Below are 15,411 nucleotides of genomic sequence, written 5' to 3'. Positions count from 1 at the left end.
AATAGAGTGTATCTATAATAAAAGTTTGTTCCATCCCCTGACAAATGAATTTAAAAGTCCATCGCAGTGATTGGAGGATCACTCTTTATTGAATAAGCCGCGGATTTATCAAAGCTTAGGAATAGATCCCCACTTTCTGCTATGAATTAGTCAAACTCAAGTTGTCATTCGTCTCAATCTGTCTATCTCTTTGATTTATTGCCCGTGGACTTGGCCAATTTCGATTTCTACTTCCCTTGTTGAGCACGCGAGGTGAAATTACCCAAGGGTCCGTCCACCAAAACCGTTAAATTAGGCGAGCGCATCATTTCTCATGATTGCTGATGGTCCTCGCGACTTCAAGGCAATTTAGGAGTCAATACGCGACTTAAGTATTTCGAGGCTTTTCACATCCACCGTCAGATTAGAGAGGTCATTATATGGAGACCTGTTGAATTTAATGATATGTGCGAGAGAGGTGCATGAAAGATTGATTCCTTGTGCTAGGGTCGGATCCTCGGACCGGAATGTCTCCGGCCTAGTTTCTTGGGGAGACGGGCCCGGGACTTCGAGGATTGAGGACGGGATGTGGGCCAGAGCCGAGATTTAGGGTGTGCATGCAAACGTTTCGTTTCTCATGGTTTTGTTCTTTTGTTCCCGGAACAAAAAAAGAAGAAACCCGTGTGCTAACGCCACATTGTTTTTTTGTTCGGGAATAAAAACTTAGCCCAGGAATGGTTTGGGAACAGAAACAAGAAGCAAAAAAGTTGCTTCTTGTTCCAGGAACAATTTCTAGAAATAAGCTGATTTTCTTTTTTTAATTTTCTTTTATTTCCTTTTCTTGCCGCGACCACCGTCAACCTCCCGAGCCACCGCCCATCGCCGCCGCCGCCGGTCGCCGGCTGCCGCCACCGGTCGCCGTCCGCCGCCCGCCGCCGCCGCCGCCGTTCGCCGCTCGCCGCGGCCGTCTCCGCCTCCGGTTGCAGCGCCGCCCCGCCGTCGCCGCGCCTCCGTCCCGCCGGCCGTGCCGCCGCCCGCCACGGCACGACCGATGGGCTTCCTGAGGCGCCCGACGGTGACGGGTCGGCGCGCCGTGCGGCAATGGGGCGGCTAGCGGGCCCGGCAACGGCGCCCGACGGTGGGAGGCGGCGCAATCCGTCGGCAAGATTAAAAATGAATAAATACAAAAGAAATTGATGCGTTATCAAACGCATTTCTATTCTTTTTCTATTCCAAGAGTAGAAATTTTGTGTCGTTATCAAACGAGTTCTTTTACTTAGAAATTGTTTCTCGGAACAGAAATAGAAAAGAACCATTTCTGAAAAAAAAAAAACTCTTCCCCAATGAAGCGTTTGCATGCGCTACCTTAGATGCCCGAGCCCAAGACCCCAAGGCCAAGCCTGGAGCCTCCTCAAGGCTAGACCTGAGGCCTTGGTGCCCAGCAGTTCGGACGCTACACTTCGATTCTCGATTGGTGTGAATATTATGTATATAAGAGAGAATAATCTTATTACGTACTAAAATAAACACAAGAGTGTTAGGGTTTTCTTTTTAATTTTCCAAACAAGTTTTCCGTCAAAGATTGCGATTTTGCTTTGAATGGAGTTTAGGGCCAACGTTCATGATTTTCTTTGGTAATTTTATCTCTTGACGTTCGACTTGAATTACAAAATCCATTAATTTCCGCATTACTCACAGTATAATCCATGCGGTTGTCATTCGTTTTACCCTGCAAGCTGTTAGAGCACTAGGACAAAAAAGAAATATATGGGAATTGATCTAAATCCACAATGGAGCATATGGATTGTGAGGCCGGCTTTGTTCACCAGCATATCTATTTTGAATTGAGTTTATCTATAATAAAAGTTGATTCCATCCCTTGACAAACGAATTTAAAAATCGATCGCAATCGTTGAAGCATCACTCTTTATTTTATAAGCTGCGGATTTATCAAAGCTGGGGACTAGAACCCCACTTTCCGTTACGTTAGTATTCAAATTTAAGTCTCATTACTCGCATCATCTCATCTGCTCATCTCTTTAATTAGCCAATTGACGGTTTCCCGCGGACGGCCAATTTCGATTTCTCCCGCCTTGCCTTGCCGAGCACGCACGGTGAAATTACCCAAGGGCCCATCCACCAAAACCATGAATTCAATGACGTGTGCAAGGGAGGCACCAGAAAGACCAATTCATGCACTAGGGTCGGATCCTCGAATCCCATACCAAGGACCTGAATATCTCGGGCCTAGGATCTCATAAGAAATGAGCCTAGGATTTCAAGGGTCGAGGACGTGATGCGGGCCAAAGTTGAGATTGAGATGCCCGAGCCTAGAGCCTCCTTGGGACTGGACTCGAGACCCTAGTGCCCAGCAACTCGAACTCAAGACTTCGATCCTTGCGACTTCAGAGCCAATTTAGGACTTGATAAACTTGACTTTGGTGCTTTGAGACTAGCCCGAGAACTAGATATCAATTAAAATTCGTTCCGCATTCCTCGTTAGATTAGAGAGGTTATTATATAGAACTCATAAAATTTAATGATGTTTGTGAGTAAGGGGCATGAAAGACCAATTCCCAGCATTAGGGTCAGACCCAATTGTCTTGGGCCTAGGACTTCGAGGTTCGAGGACTTGATGCAGGCTAGAGCTGAGATTGAGATGCCCGAGCCTAGAGCCTCATCGGGGTTGAACCCGAGACCCTGGTGGCTGGCGGTTCCCATGACTCCGATCCTCGGTTGGTACCATGGGTCGACGAAAGGCTAGGATCGAAATACCGGATCAAAGATCAGACCGAGTCAATTACGCGTGGAAAAAAAGGATAAAAAAAAGGAGGGAGGAGCGGCGTGGAGGAAACCGACGACGCGACGTGGGAACCGGGGGGAAATGGTGGGCACAGGGCGGGCGGGGGGCAGAAACAGGATTTCGCGCCCCCCACCCGCGAGTGCCGTGGCGGTTGTGGCTCATGGAGACAACCCACGAAGGCCCGCGAGGGCGAAGAAGGAGAGGAGGAAGAAGACGTTAAGGATTCAAAAATTTAAAAAAAGTCGGGGAAATATTTCTACACACGCGCAAAGAGATTTCTGGAGCGAGACAGATAGCGAGCGAGCGAGCGAGTCACGGAGCGAGGCGACTCATCATCTCTCTGCTTTCTGTCCGTTTCGTCTCTCTCTCTTCCTCCCGGAAAACCCTAGAATTTGCAGAGAGAGGGAGAGCAGGCTCGGAGCTTTAACGCGATCGATCCCCATCGCTCCCAGGACGCCCTCTCCTTTTCGCCTTTCGCCTTTCGCCTTTCGCCTTTTTTGAAAAGAGAGAGGGAGAGCAGGCGGAAGGACGCGGGGCCGTCGTTCCGGTACGTGTGCTCTACGCGCGCTCTTTTATATATATGGGGCTCCCTGTTTGATTGCGCTTGCTGCCCCCGTGCTCTGCTCCGCTCCGCTCCCGGATTCTCTGATGGCGGTGGCGGGCAGCGTCCGGCGTTGCTATTACTGGAGACGCTCCTCCGGCGACGAGGCCGCCGGTTTTGACTTGGCGTGATCGCTCGGTTGAGCCTAGCGCGGACGCTCGTTTGTGCCGGTCTGTTTGGCCTGATCGATGACTCATCGCTGATGCGAACTCGTTCCCCTGGCTGCTTTGAATCCCGCGTCTCTTCTTGTCCCTCCCTCTTTTTTTCTTCTCATAGCGTTAAGCGGACGCGTGTTTCTTCTGTTGTGTGTACGGGCTTCGCGGCCGCTCTATCGCTCGTTGCTCTGAAGAGCTGCGTCAGCTCTCCAATGATCGTTCTCTGGTTTTCTATTTTTCGTAGCGTTGCTTTCTTTTTTCTTTTCTTTTTCCGATGAGATTGTGAGAGGTCCGTTACTCTGCACTCCGTGCTTTAATTCGTTCTTTTGATTTTCGCTCGCGAAGTTGACCTCACACAGCATTTTTCTTGCTCTGTTTGTCTTGATCATTGTGCTTTACAGAGTCGATGCGCTCCAATTTGTTTCATGATTTAGTACTGCAGTCGAAAACGTGCATGTTCCAGTGTCGTGTAGTTGTCAAATGTCTGTCGCCGATTTATTTTTGAAGATCACCTGGAATTGGAGCTCCTTGCTGCAGCAATTTTGCTATATATATATATATTGGTGATAGATAAAATCTGTTAGCAATATTCTTTCACATTTTGTAATCGCTGCATGATGGATGAACTGCAATTTTCATCTAGCTATAGAAAGGCTGGATTGTGTAACTCCAGTATTTTGTTAAATTTTCTTTTCTTTTCTTTTCTTTTGCAGGATTAGGTAGTATTAAAACTCTGAAAAATTAAAATGCAACCAAATGGGAAGGATGACCTCAAGGCGCCTCTGTTGCGACCTGCTGATGGTGTGACCGCCTCTTTGAGCACAACAGATCATAGAAAAGATGACAGAGTACGGAGTGTTTCGTTCAAAGTAAGTGATATCAAGTGCGCATCCTGCGCAGTTTCTATAGAATCAGCTGTTGGAAAGCTTAATGGGGTTGAGAGTGTTTCGGTGTCGCCACTTCAAGGCCATGCTGCAGTGACATATATTCCCGAGCTAATTAATGTAAGTCTGCTGTGACGTTAAACCCAAGCTGTTCTCCGTACAGTGAAACCTTAGGGCACAGTCTTTGTTACGGTCCTTTGTCCAACTAGATTGTGTGTGAGTTATTTGCAATCTCTTCTCTCAGTGTTGTTTTTTCAAATTATTAAGTTGAACATGATCTAAGTTTCACTAGAAATGATAGCATTTTTCTCTTCTTAGGTGACTTGGGATACTAAGTCTAGATCATCCCCATTTTTTAGCACCAAAATAATATTGAAGAGCAAGAAATTGCAGAGATTGTGTTCATCTATAGAGAGTGTAGTGGATCAAGTCTGTGGCAGTGCACACCCAGAGAATGCGCGCGCGCGCGCGTGTTTAATGACACTTCTTTGAGAATGTTTTTAGTTTATCCTGTGTGTTAATTTTATGATAACAAGTTCTGGAGATGGATTTGTGGTGAGAAGAAATGAACTTTTTGATCTCTTTGCAAATTTTTTCCCAAAACCTTACAGAAACCAGAGAAAGTTGCATCAATGAAAAGAAAGTACCTATTTATCTATCTGTCTGTCTGTCTTTCTATCTGGCTCTCTTCTCTTTAATTGTACTTTTATAAGAAGTGCTCTCTATTTTGCTTGTGATCCATTCATTCTGCCTTGTTAATGAGAAACAGCAAATTTATGGCTCTATTATTAGGCAAGAAAGATTAAGGAGTGCATCGAGGAAGCAGGTTTTGCAGTTTCAGAATTTCCAGAACAAGATATTGTGGTATGTCGTCTTAGAATCAAAGGAATGGCATGCACTAGCTGCTCCGAGTCTGTTGAAAGGGCCCTTTCAATGGTTGATGGAGTGAAAAAAGCTGTGGTTGGTCTAGCTCTAGAAGAAGCAAAGGTCCACTATGATGGAAACATTACCGACACCAACCGCATCATTGAAGCTATAGAAGATGCTGGTTTTGGGGCTGATCTTATCACAACGGGTAATGATCTGAACAAAGTGCATCTGAAACTCGAAGGAGTGAATTGCCCGGAAGATGCAGCTGTTATTCAGACCACCCTTGAGTTGGCTGAAGGTGTGAATGAAGTTGAGATGGATTTGGCAGGAGAAAAGGTTGTTATCGCCTATGACCCAGACCTTACCGGTCCAAGGTCCTTAATACACTGCATAAAGGAAGCTAGCCATGGGTCTAAATCATACAATGCAAGCCTCTATATTGCTCCAAGACGTAGAGAATCTGAGCAACAAGAGGAAGTACGGATGTATAGAAACCAATTCTTGTTGAGCTGCCTCTTTTCAGTTCCAGTTTTCATATTCTCTATGGTACTTCCAATGCTTCATCCTTATGGGAACTGGTTAGAGTATAAGATATACAACATGCTCAGCATTGGGATGCTCCTGAGATGGATGCTTTGCACTCCGGTGCAGTTTGTCATTGGTCGAAGGTAAGAAAATGTTTTCCCAAAGTTTTAATTATTGATTGTGCTGTGTTGAGTTTTCACACTTACAGAAGCTGTTTGTTGGATGGCGAATGATGTCAAGGTTACTTCCGAGAATCAACTAACTTTTCTGATTTTGGATATTTTCTAGGTTTTACGTGGGGGCGTACCACGCATTGAGACGAAAATCAACTAATATGGATGTTCTGGTTGCACTGGGCACCAATGCTGCGTACTTTTATTCTGTATATGTCATGATAAAGGCATTGATTTCCGATAAATTCGAAGGGCAAGACTTTTTTGAAACAAGTTCCATGTTGATATCCTTTATCCTCTTGGGGAAATATTTGGAGATTGTGGCTAAAGGAAAAACCTCAGATGCTTTAGCCAAGTTGACTGATCTGGCACCTGATACAGCTTGTTTGGTTAAGTTGGATAATGATGGGAATGTAATTTCAGAGGAGGAAATTAGCACTCAACTTATTCAAAGGAATGACGTATTCAAGATTATTCCTGGCTCAAAGGTTCCTGTTGATGGGATTGTCATCACTGGCCAAAGCCATGTCAATGAAAGTATGATCACAGGGGAGGCTACGCCAGTTGGTAAAAGACCTGGTGATAAGGTACCGCCTTGTGTTCCTGCTTGGCATCTCATACACTAGAGTTATATTTGCACTGCAATTTTAACTGGCACCTCACCTGTCCTTTATTTGGATGCATAGGTCATTGGTGGAACCATGAATGAGAATGGATGCTTACTAGTGAAGGCCACTCATGTTGGGTCGGAGACAGCACTTTCTCAAATAGTTCAGCTGGTTGAAGCTGCTCAGCTTGCAAGAGCACCTGTTCAGAAACTAGCAGACCAAATTTCAAGATTTTTCGTGCCAACAGTAAGTCTTTCTTTGGTCCTACTTTATGTAGTTACATTGTTGATCGATAATATTTCTTTGTGATTACAAACCGGGTTGTTCATTTTCAAGGCATAGTTCTTTTACTTTTCTCATTTTAGTGTTGTGGAGACCAGTTCAGTTTCACACTTTGGAGATATGATTCGCAAGAAATTCATTTTCCCAATCTGGTAGCCTGTAAAGCTTGCAGACTGAGTTCTCTATTAGAGTTGCTGTTTTCACATCATCACTTTTTGGAGATATGTCCGTGCCTTCTTTCATTTTGTCATCCTGGAGTTGCTTGGCAACAACAGGTTGTTTCTTGCTTTTTCAAGTAACCATGTTGCCCCACATGAAGGTACAATATCCTGTTGTCGACCTTCGGTCCATGAGAGATCCAGCTCAATCTGCGTCCGTGAATATCTCTACGTTTCTCTCCTCCGTTTTCTTAAACTAGAGTGCTCTTCCAGGACTTTTCTTCAAGTACTGTAAGATTCGAAAAACTGCCTGCATGTGTTTCTCTGTTGGTTGGTTCTTGTATCTACTAACCATACTTATTGCAAAACCAATGTCTGGCCGAGTATGCGAGAGATAGATTAGTTTGCCAATTAATCTTTGATACCTCCCTTTGTTCGTTAATAGTCCTTCTTCCATCTCGATTTTATTTGTAGAATCCATCAGTGTGTCAGTTGGTTTACATCCAAGCATACCAGTTTCGTTTAAAAGATCAAGATTATATTTGCGTTGGGAAATTGCAATTCCTTTCCGTGATCGAGTTACCTTTATACCTAGGAAATATTTGAGTTGACCTAGGTTTTTAACCTCAAATTTTTCTGCTAAAATATTCTTCAGTTTTCCAATCTCCTTCAGATTGCTACCAGTTAGGATTATATCATCGACGTATACAATTATTATTGCTCTTTTACCTTCAGCTGACTTCTTGACAAACATTGTATAATTTGTTTGACATTGAATAAAATTTAGCTTTTTAACGACTCTTGTTAACCTCTTGAACCAAGCACCAGGTGATTGCTTTAGGCCGTATAGGGATTTCTTGAATTTGCATACCTTGTTGAAGCTCTCTTTAGTGTCAATTCCCAGTGGAACCTCCATAAAGACTTCTTCCTCCAATTCCCTATTCAAGAAGGCATTTTATGTCTAATTGATGTAGGGGCCAGTCCAAGTTAGCGGCAAGGGAGAGCAACACCCAAATGGAGTTTAGTTTGGCCACCGGAGCGAAGGTTTCTTCGTAGTCTATACCATATGATTGCGTGAATCCCTTAACAACCAGCCTTGTCTTGAAACAATCAACACTACCATTAGCATTGTGCTTAACTGTAAAGACTCACTTACATCCCACCAATTTCTTCTCAGCTGGCAATTTTGTGTATTCCCAAGTATTATTCTTTTCAAGTACATGAATTTCCTCAAGAATTGCTTTTTTCCACTCGGATTGAGCAAGTGCCTCCTGGATATTCTTGGGAATTTGAATATTGCTCAACGTTGAAACAAATGCCCCGTATTTAGGAGACAACTTTTCATAAGACACAAAATTGTTAATTGAATGTTGAGTGCATTGTCTCTTCTCTGTCCTAAGAGCAATGGGCTGATCAAGATCATCAAGTATAGCAAAATTTTCTGAGCTTATAGGAGCATTACCTTCATCTATTGTGGGTCTTGAACTCAGGTTTGTCTCTTGAGCTGGCTTTGATGTAGTACGGTCCTCCAACTCCTTTTGAATTTTCCGCCTAGAGTAGACAATTACCTTTTTATTTTGGTCTTGTGTAGCATCTTGAATGGGTATACATGAAAGACTTTCGGATGTTAGATGACTTTCGAACGTTGGAATGGGTAGACACGAAAGACAAGCAGAGAGTCGGTATTTGTTTGTTGTGACTCGAGTGAATAAAAAATGTCCCAAAAATAATATTCTTCACAACTCTCCCCCTGAATGGTATTTTTGGAGTGGAAGGGCTGGTGCTCGAAGAAGGTAACATCTCTGATGTATAAAAACGCTTTATTTGTGGGCAATAACACTTATATCCACTTTGATTTGAAGCGTATCCTAGAAACACACATTTGAGAGACTTAGGATCTAGCTTGCTACGATGTTGCTGATTTATATAAACAAAAGCTGTGCAACCGAATACTTTGAGTGGGATAAATGAGGCAAAACGAATATGTGGGTAGGTACGAAGTAGACTCTGAAATGGTGTTTGAAAATCTAGGACATGGGAAGGCATACAATTGATGAGATATGTGGCTGTCAACACTGCTTCTCCCCAAAAATGTTTAGAAACATGGGTGGTTAACATAAGAGAACGAACGACTTTCAAAAGACGTCTATTTTTCCTCTCCGCTACTCCATTCTGTTGTGAAGTCTCTACACAAGAGCTAATATGTATGATACCATGGCTATTTAGATATGACCCGAGTTGTGAGTAAAAGTATTTTCTCTCATTATCCGTTTTGAAAATTTGGATTTTTGTGTTGAATTGGGTTTGGATCATTAGATTGAAGGTTTAAAAAATTTGGTCAATATCTGATTTTTCTTTCATTAGGAAAAGCTAAGTGAGTCTTGTATGATCATCAATGAAAGTAACAAACCATATAAAACCAGAAATGTTATTGACATGAGAAGGTCCCCAAATATCACTATGAATCATGTGAAATGGATGAGAAGACTTATAAAGTTGCTAAAGATACGAACTACGAGTATGTTTGGATAATTGACACACCTCATATTGAAGTTTTATTAAATCTTTATTGAACAAAGAAGGTAGCAACCTTTTTAAGTACGAGAAATTTGGATGGCTTAACCTATAGTGCCACAATCTTACGTCACTCTCTTCTTTAGCACGAGATGCTACACATGACATATTGTTTTTCCATTCTGAGGCTTTTACTTGCAGGAGGTAGAGACCCACATCCATCTCAGCACTGCCAATCGTTATCCCCGAGTCCAAAACTTGAAATTCACATGAGTGTGGGAAAAATTTAGTAATGCAGCCTAAATCTTTGGTTAACTTGCTGATGTTGAGAAGATTATAGCTGAGTTTGGGAATAAATAATCCTGAATTCAGTGTTATATCTTTTGAAATAACCACTGATCCAACACCAACCACCTTTGAGCAAGAACCATCAGCAATTTGAACACTAGTGCCATTTTGACATGGATTGTACTCGTTAAACACCGTGATATTTCCGGTTATGTGGTCGGATGTTCTTGAATCTACAACCCAAGATATAATTTTCTCCTGTTTAGCATTAAAGGCATTTAGAGAATTACCTCGTTGAGCTATCGTTGTTGTACTAACCCTTTCTGGATGGGTTGCCTTTTGAACTGATTATTGTAGCAGTTTTTTTAGCATCTCCAACTGCTCTTTGTTGAAGGGACTCGAATCTACCGAAGCGATTATTTCGGTTTGGATTACGTTGCTTTTGCTCTCTCGATTTTGAGTAGGATGTGAGGCTGATGGCTTCCGATCATCTGGCTGACCATGAATTTTTCAGCATGTGTCTTTTGTGTGACCCGTTCGTTTGCAATGATCACACCATGGACAACCACCCCTTCGCTGGTTGTTGCTGTTTGATTGAGTGCCTCAACTGTAGGATGGTTGAGATCCTCGAGCTATTAGAGCAGAATTTGTTGGATTGGTCTGGTTGTTTGAAGAACCAAGCATCACCTTTCGCCAAGTCTCTTCTCTCCTGACCTTAGCAAAAACTTCTTGCGTACACTAGGTAGGGGCTTTATGCTCAGAATTCGTCCACATACCTCATCAAGCTCTTGATTCAAGCCTAAAAAAAATTTGTAGATGCGTTCTTGATCTTGAATCTGCTTGTATTGCTTGCTATCTTCAGGACAACTCCACATCACATCTTCTAACATGTCAAGCAAAAACTTCTCGTACATTAGGTAGGGGCTTTATGCTCAGAATTCGTCCACATACCTCATCAAGCTCTTGATTCAAGCCTAACAAAAATTTGTAGATGTGTTCTTGATCTTGAATCTACTTGTACCGCTTGCTATCTTCAGGACAACTCCACATCACATCTTCCAGCATGTCAAGTTGCTGCTAATGACGTATGAGTTGGTTAAAATAATCAGTGACAGAAGATTCCCCTTGCCTTAAGTCATGGAGAATGCCCTTGATCTCGAAAAATGGCCGAGGTGTTATCTTTGTTTGAATAAGTTTCATGAACAGCATCCCGAATTTCCTTTGCTGTCTTGTAGTACATGAAATTCTCCCCTGTTTCATTTGTTATTGAATTCAGCAGCCAGCACATCACCATGTTATTTTCCGCCTTCCATGTTCGATAATTTGGCTCGTCTCCTTAGGTTGTACGGCAGCTCTAGTTAGGTAATCTTCTTTACCTTTTCCGCAAATGAAAATCATGACAGGATGGGACCATTGATTGAAGTTGTGACCCGTAAGTTTATGACCGGTGATGAGAAGAGTTCCACCTTCGAATACGTTGATAGGTTGGATAATGTGAGGAGAGTTCTAAGCTCTAGGGTCTAAGGTTTCACTCTCAACCTCGCTTGCCATGGCAGCTCTAGGGTATTTTGTCATGGTGGAAACTCTCAGAAATAAGGTAGAAGAGAATGGTCTAGATTGTGCTCTGATACCATGAAGAATTTTAGGAGAAATTACTTTGAGTTTTATTCTCTAAAAAATAAATATTTACATGAGACATCTAACCTTTTTATAGCTGTAGCATCCGAAAAACACAGTAGACAAATTCCTAAATACTAACAAACAAAATCTGAAAAAATAAAATCTTGAAAATCTAGAAGATCTGGAAGATCTGGAAAATCTGATTCTAATTTTCAACAATATTGTACTTGACATGTATACCTAGCATTCCTTTGCCGAAACAATTCACTTAACTTTGGACCTTAGTTTTGAAGGGAATAATGCTAGGTAGAAGCGAAAAAAGTTGAGGTGTAGCTCATGGAATACTTGGCCATGGTTGATCTCAATATATAGAAGTCACACATCTAGTGAAATTAATACGTTCAAGGCTGAGCAATGTTTATAGACCTTGGTTTTTTAAAGCAGCCACTGCTTTTTTCTAATTACTGGGCATAGTGGAAGCACAAAATTCACTACCTTGAATAGTAAAATGCTTAATGGTGGCAATATTTTTAGTGTTTACTCTTGCTTTTCTTTTTAATGATAATGAATCAATTAATTATGATTTCTTCTCTTCTATAAACAGGTTGTTGTGTTGGCATTTTTTACATGGCTGGGATGGTTTATCCTTGGACTAATTGGTCTCTATCCTAAATGGTGGATACCGAAAGCAATGGATGGATTTGAACTTGCTCTGCAGTTTGGTATTTCCGTACTTGTGGTTGCCTGTCCTTGTGCCCTTGGACTAGCAACTCCCACAGCTGTCATGGTTGCCACTGGCAAGGGTGCTTCACAAGGTGTGCTTATCAAAGGTGGAGATGCACTTGAAAAGGCACACAAGGTAGGATATGAAACCACCATTTGGGAAATAAGCAATATTATTACTTGGAATGCAGACATTCATTTACTCCTGAAGAATGCGTGCTGCTTTGTTCACTGTCTTACTATTCCAGACAAGCCTTTCTTGCTTTTTTTAGTATCTGTTTTAGCAGTTGGTTCTTGTTTCAAGGGGGAAGTGACCAGATCTGTAAACACTACCACATTGTCATTTTGAATGTCTTTTAAGTATGCTAAAGAAAGTTCTTTTCACTTTATTTCTTTCCACTGGTGATTACGTTAGTTAGTAATAATTGCTTCATAGTTCAGATGTTGCATTCTGAGCACATGAGCTGTCAAGACATGAATGCCACCAACCATTTTTTTTCTTTTGTCCTGTCCCAAAGATAGAGGACAGTGTTCTATTGATTACAAATTCTTGAATTACTTTGCAAATTGCAATTTCCTTGAGAATGACTTTAAGTGCATGCTGTTGAAGCTAGACGTGTTAAGGATAAATCTATACTGTACATGGCTTGAATCTGTTGTGAGCTCCTTTCCCATATCTTTTCTAATATATGAACTTCTCTAATATGCAATATATTTATATTTTACTGTCTGCAGGTGAAAACAGTAGTGTTTGATAAGACAGGAACATTGACTATTGGAAAGCCTGCGGTGGTTAGTGCTGTTCTCTTCTCCTCCTACTCAATGGAGGAGTTCTGTGACCTGGCTACGGCTGCAGAGGTGTGTCTCCCTATTGTAGTAAAGTGTCTTCAAATGAGAGTTGGAATATTAAGCACATATATGTTAAAGTGGTAATGGAAAAAACTTATGAAGTGGGCGTAATTCGGGAGAATCTTCTGACACGCCACTATTCAATCTCAACATTTTACTTTTTCAGTGGAAATTGCTAATATTTCAAAGAAGTGACCTCAGATTATTTTGTTCAAGTAGACTTGCATCCATTTAGATGATATCATGTATTTATGCAGTGCTCTTTTTGTGATTCATTGGCTTTCTGTAATACGTAGGTGAATAGTGAACACCCAATAGCAAAAGCTGTCATGGAACATGCAAAGAGGCTCCGCAAGAACTTTGGATCCAGCACTGACCATAATGCAGAGGTCAAGGACTTTGAGGTGCACCCAGGAGCTGGGGTGAGTGGAAAAGTGGGAGAAAAAGTTGTTCTAGTCGGCAACAGGAAGCTCATGCAGGCCTCTAATGTGGCTATTGGTCATGAGGTTCAGGACTACCTTTCAGAAAATGAGCAAATGGCTCGTAGTTGTGTGCTTGTTGCCATTGACGGAAAGATTGCTGGGGCTTTTGCGGTAACTGATCCAGTAAAGCCAGAGGCTGGGCGGGTCATATCCTTTCTTCACTCAATGGGCATCTCAAGTATCATGGTGACCGGTGATAACTGGGCCACAGCGAAGGCTATATCAAAGCAAGTCGGTATCCAGGAGGTTTTTGCTGAGACAGACCCTGTAGGAAAGGCTGATAGGATCAAAGATTTGCAGGTATCCTTATCTCACCTTGGTTCTAAAGTGGACCATGTCAATCTTAAATGGTTATTATTATATGGTCCAAGGTTAATTAGTTGGCTTGAGCGAGCATTTCGTGTTGCTAAGGATTCTTTAGATCGAAAGTAGGGTCCTAGGTATGAGCGGACGTGTTTTGTACAATAATTGTGAACATGATCTCACAGGCAGTTCTATCCCTTCTGGAGTTTTTACAAAATTTATATCACGATGCATCAGTTTTGATGGCAGATTTATGCATCATATTGGGATTTGACAGAGTTGGACGGTTTAGTGTAGAACTGTCGTGAGATTACTACCAACTCATCTGAAACTTAAGTCAATAGATAAGGGCGTAATTTAAACATTTAAATACTCTGACACTCCTTACTCATAGGTTGATTTTGGCTTTTAAGCACAATGCATGACATTTGATCATAATCAAGGAGGCAAATGAGGAATTCAGGGTCTTTTGAACAAAAATATCTCAGAATTCACTTCTCCACAACCTTTAGCTTTTAGAACTGTCTAACGTTATTTGAGCATAGGTAACGAGTTTGATTCTCAAGGCTCCTTCTGTTTATTTTGTCTTATGCTTACTAATATACCGCTCATGCGCCTGAACTCTCTGAGGAAGTTGTCCTGCTTCTACCCCATTTATGCATATGCTACGTATCTGACTACTTAAAATTTAAATCGGATGCAGATGAAAGGGATGACAGTGGCAATGGTGGGAGATGGAATCAACGATTCACCGGCCTTGGTTGCAGCAGACGTCGGCATGGCGATTGGTGCAGGCACCGACGTTGCCATAGAAGCGGCCGACATAGTTCTCATCAAAAGCAACCTGGAGGACGTGATAACTGCTATCCATCTATCCAGGAAGACTATGTCGCGCATCCGACTCAATTACGTGTGGGCCCTCGGCTACAATGTTCTCGGCCATGCCAATCGCCGCCGGCATCCTGTACCCATTCACCGGTATCCGCCTACCGCCTTGGCTTGCCGGTGCCTGCATGGCCGCTTCCTCCCTCAGCGTGGTCTGTTCCTCTTTACTGCTGCAGTCTTACAATAAGCCTTTGGACGTCCACGATGCTCGAGGGCAGAACTATTGCCCCAAATCCGCTTGAGATGCGCCCACGTTGTCTCTTTTCCATATTTTCGTCTTTGCTAACGTGATAAATCATGTTCAAGCGGGTAAAATGCAAGTGCCTCGCTCCTATAGACTGCTTTTAGATATTTGCATCCCAATTTCTGCTGTAGATTGCAAATGTTGTTTCGCATACCCTCGACCGGTCGTCGCGTCGAGTGGGTATTGCGATCAAATCCGGTTAAGTAGTTTGACAAATGGTCGTAAAATCCGATAAGCATATAGTTGGGGCTTATTTCTTCTTTCCACCTTGTGGTAAATGGCAGTGGATGTGATGGTAAATAAAAGCAATGCATAAGTAGACGCAAACGTTGAATAGCTCAACTTGGGTGGGAGCCTTTTCCTAACTTTTTGATGACATTTTTCGGGCCATACATGGCTGGAGATCATGGGGTGGGGTGTGTTTGGGAACTATTTTTGGGGAAAGTTTTTGGGAAAATGCAAAGA

The 15,411-nt window shown here is 42.4% G+C and overlaps 1 protein-coding gene across 1 annotated transcript; it reads left to right on the top strand.

The window, feature by feature from the left end:
- Positions 1–3,390: 3,390 nt before the first annotated feature.
- On the top strand, positions 3,391–15,210 carry LOC104421533 (copper-transporting ATPase HMA4). The gene is given in 10 exon segments (XM_010033515.3): positions 3,391–3,621; positions 4,252–4,542; positions 5,215–5,960; positions 6,106–6,577; positions 6,677–6,844; positions 12,065–12,319; positions 12,919–13,041; positions 13,329–13,814; positions 14,521–14,757; positions 14,759–15,210. Coding segments are annotated over 9 exon segments (2,931 nt in total). The 5' UTR covers positions 3,391–3,621; positions 4,252–4,284; the 3' UTR covers positions 14,945–15,210.
- Positions 15,211–15,411: the final 201 nt, after the last annotated feature.

Source organism: Eucalyptus grandis, chromosome 10 (assembly GCF_016545825.1).
Source record: "Eucalyptus grandis isolate ANBG69807.140 chromosome 10, ASM1654582v1, whole genome shotgun sequence".
NCBI classification, from domain to species: Eukaryota; Viridiplantae; Streptophyta; class Magnoliopsida; order Myrtales; family Myrtaceae; genus Eucalyptus; species Eucalyptus grandis.
This window is presented reverse-complemented; position numbering and strand designations above follow the sequence as displayed.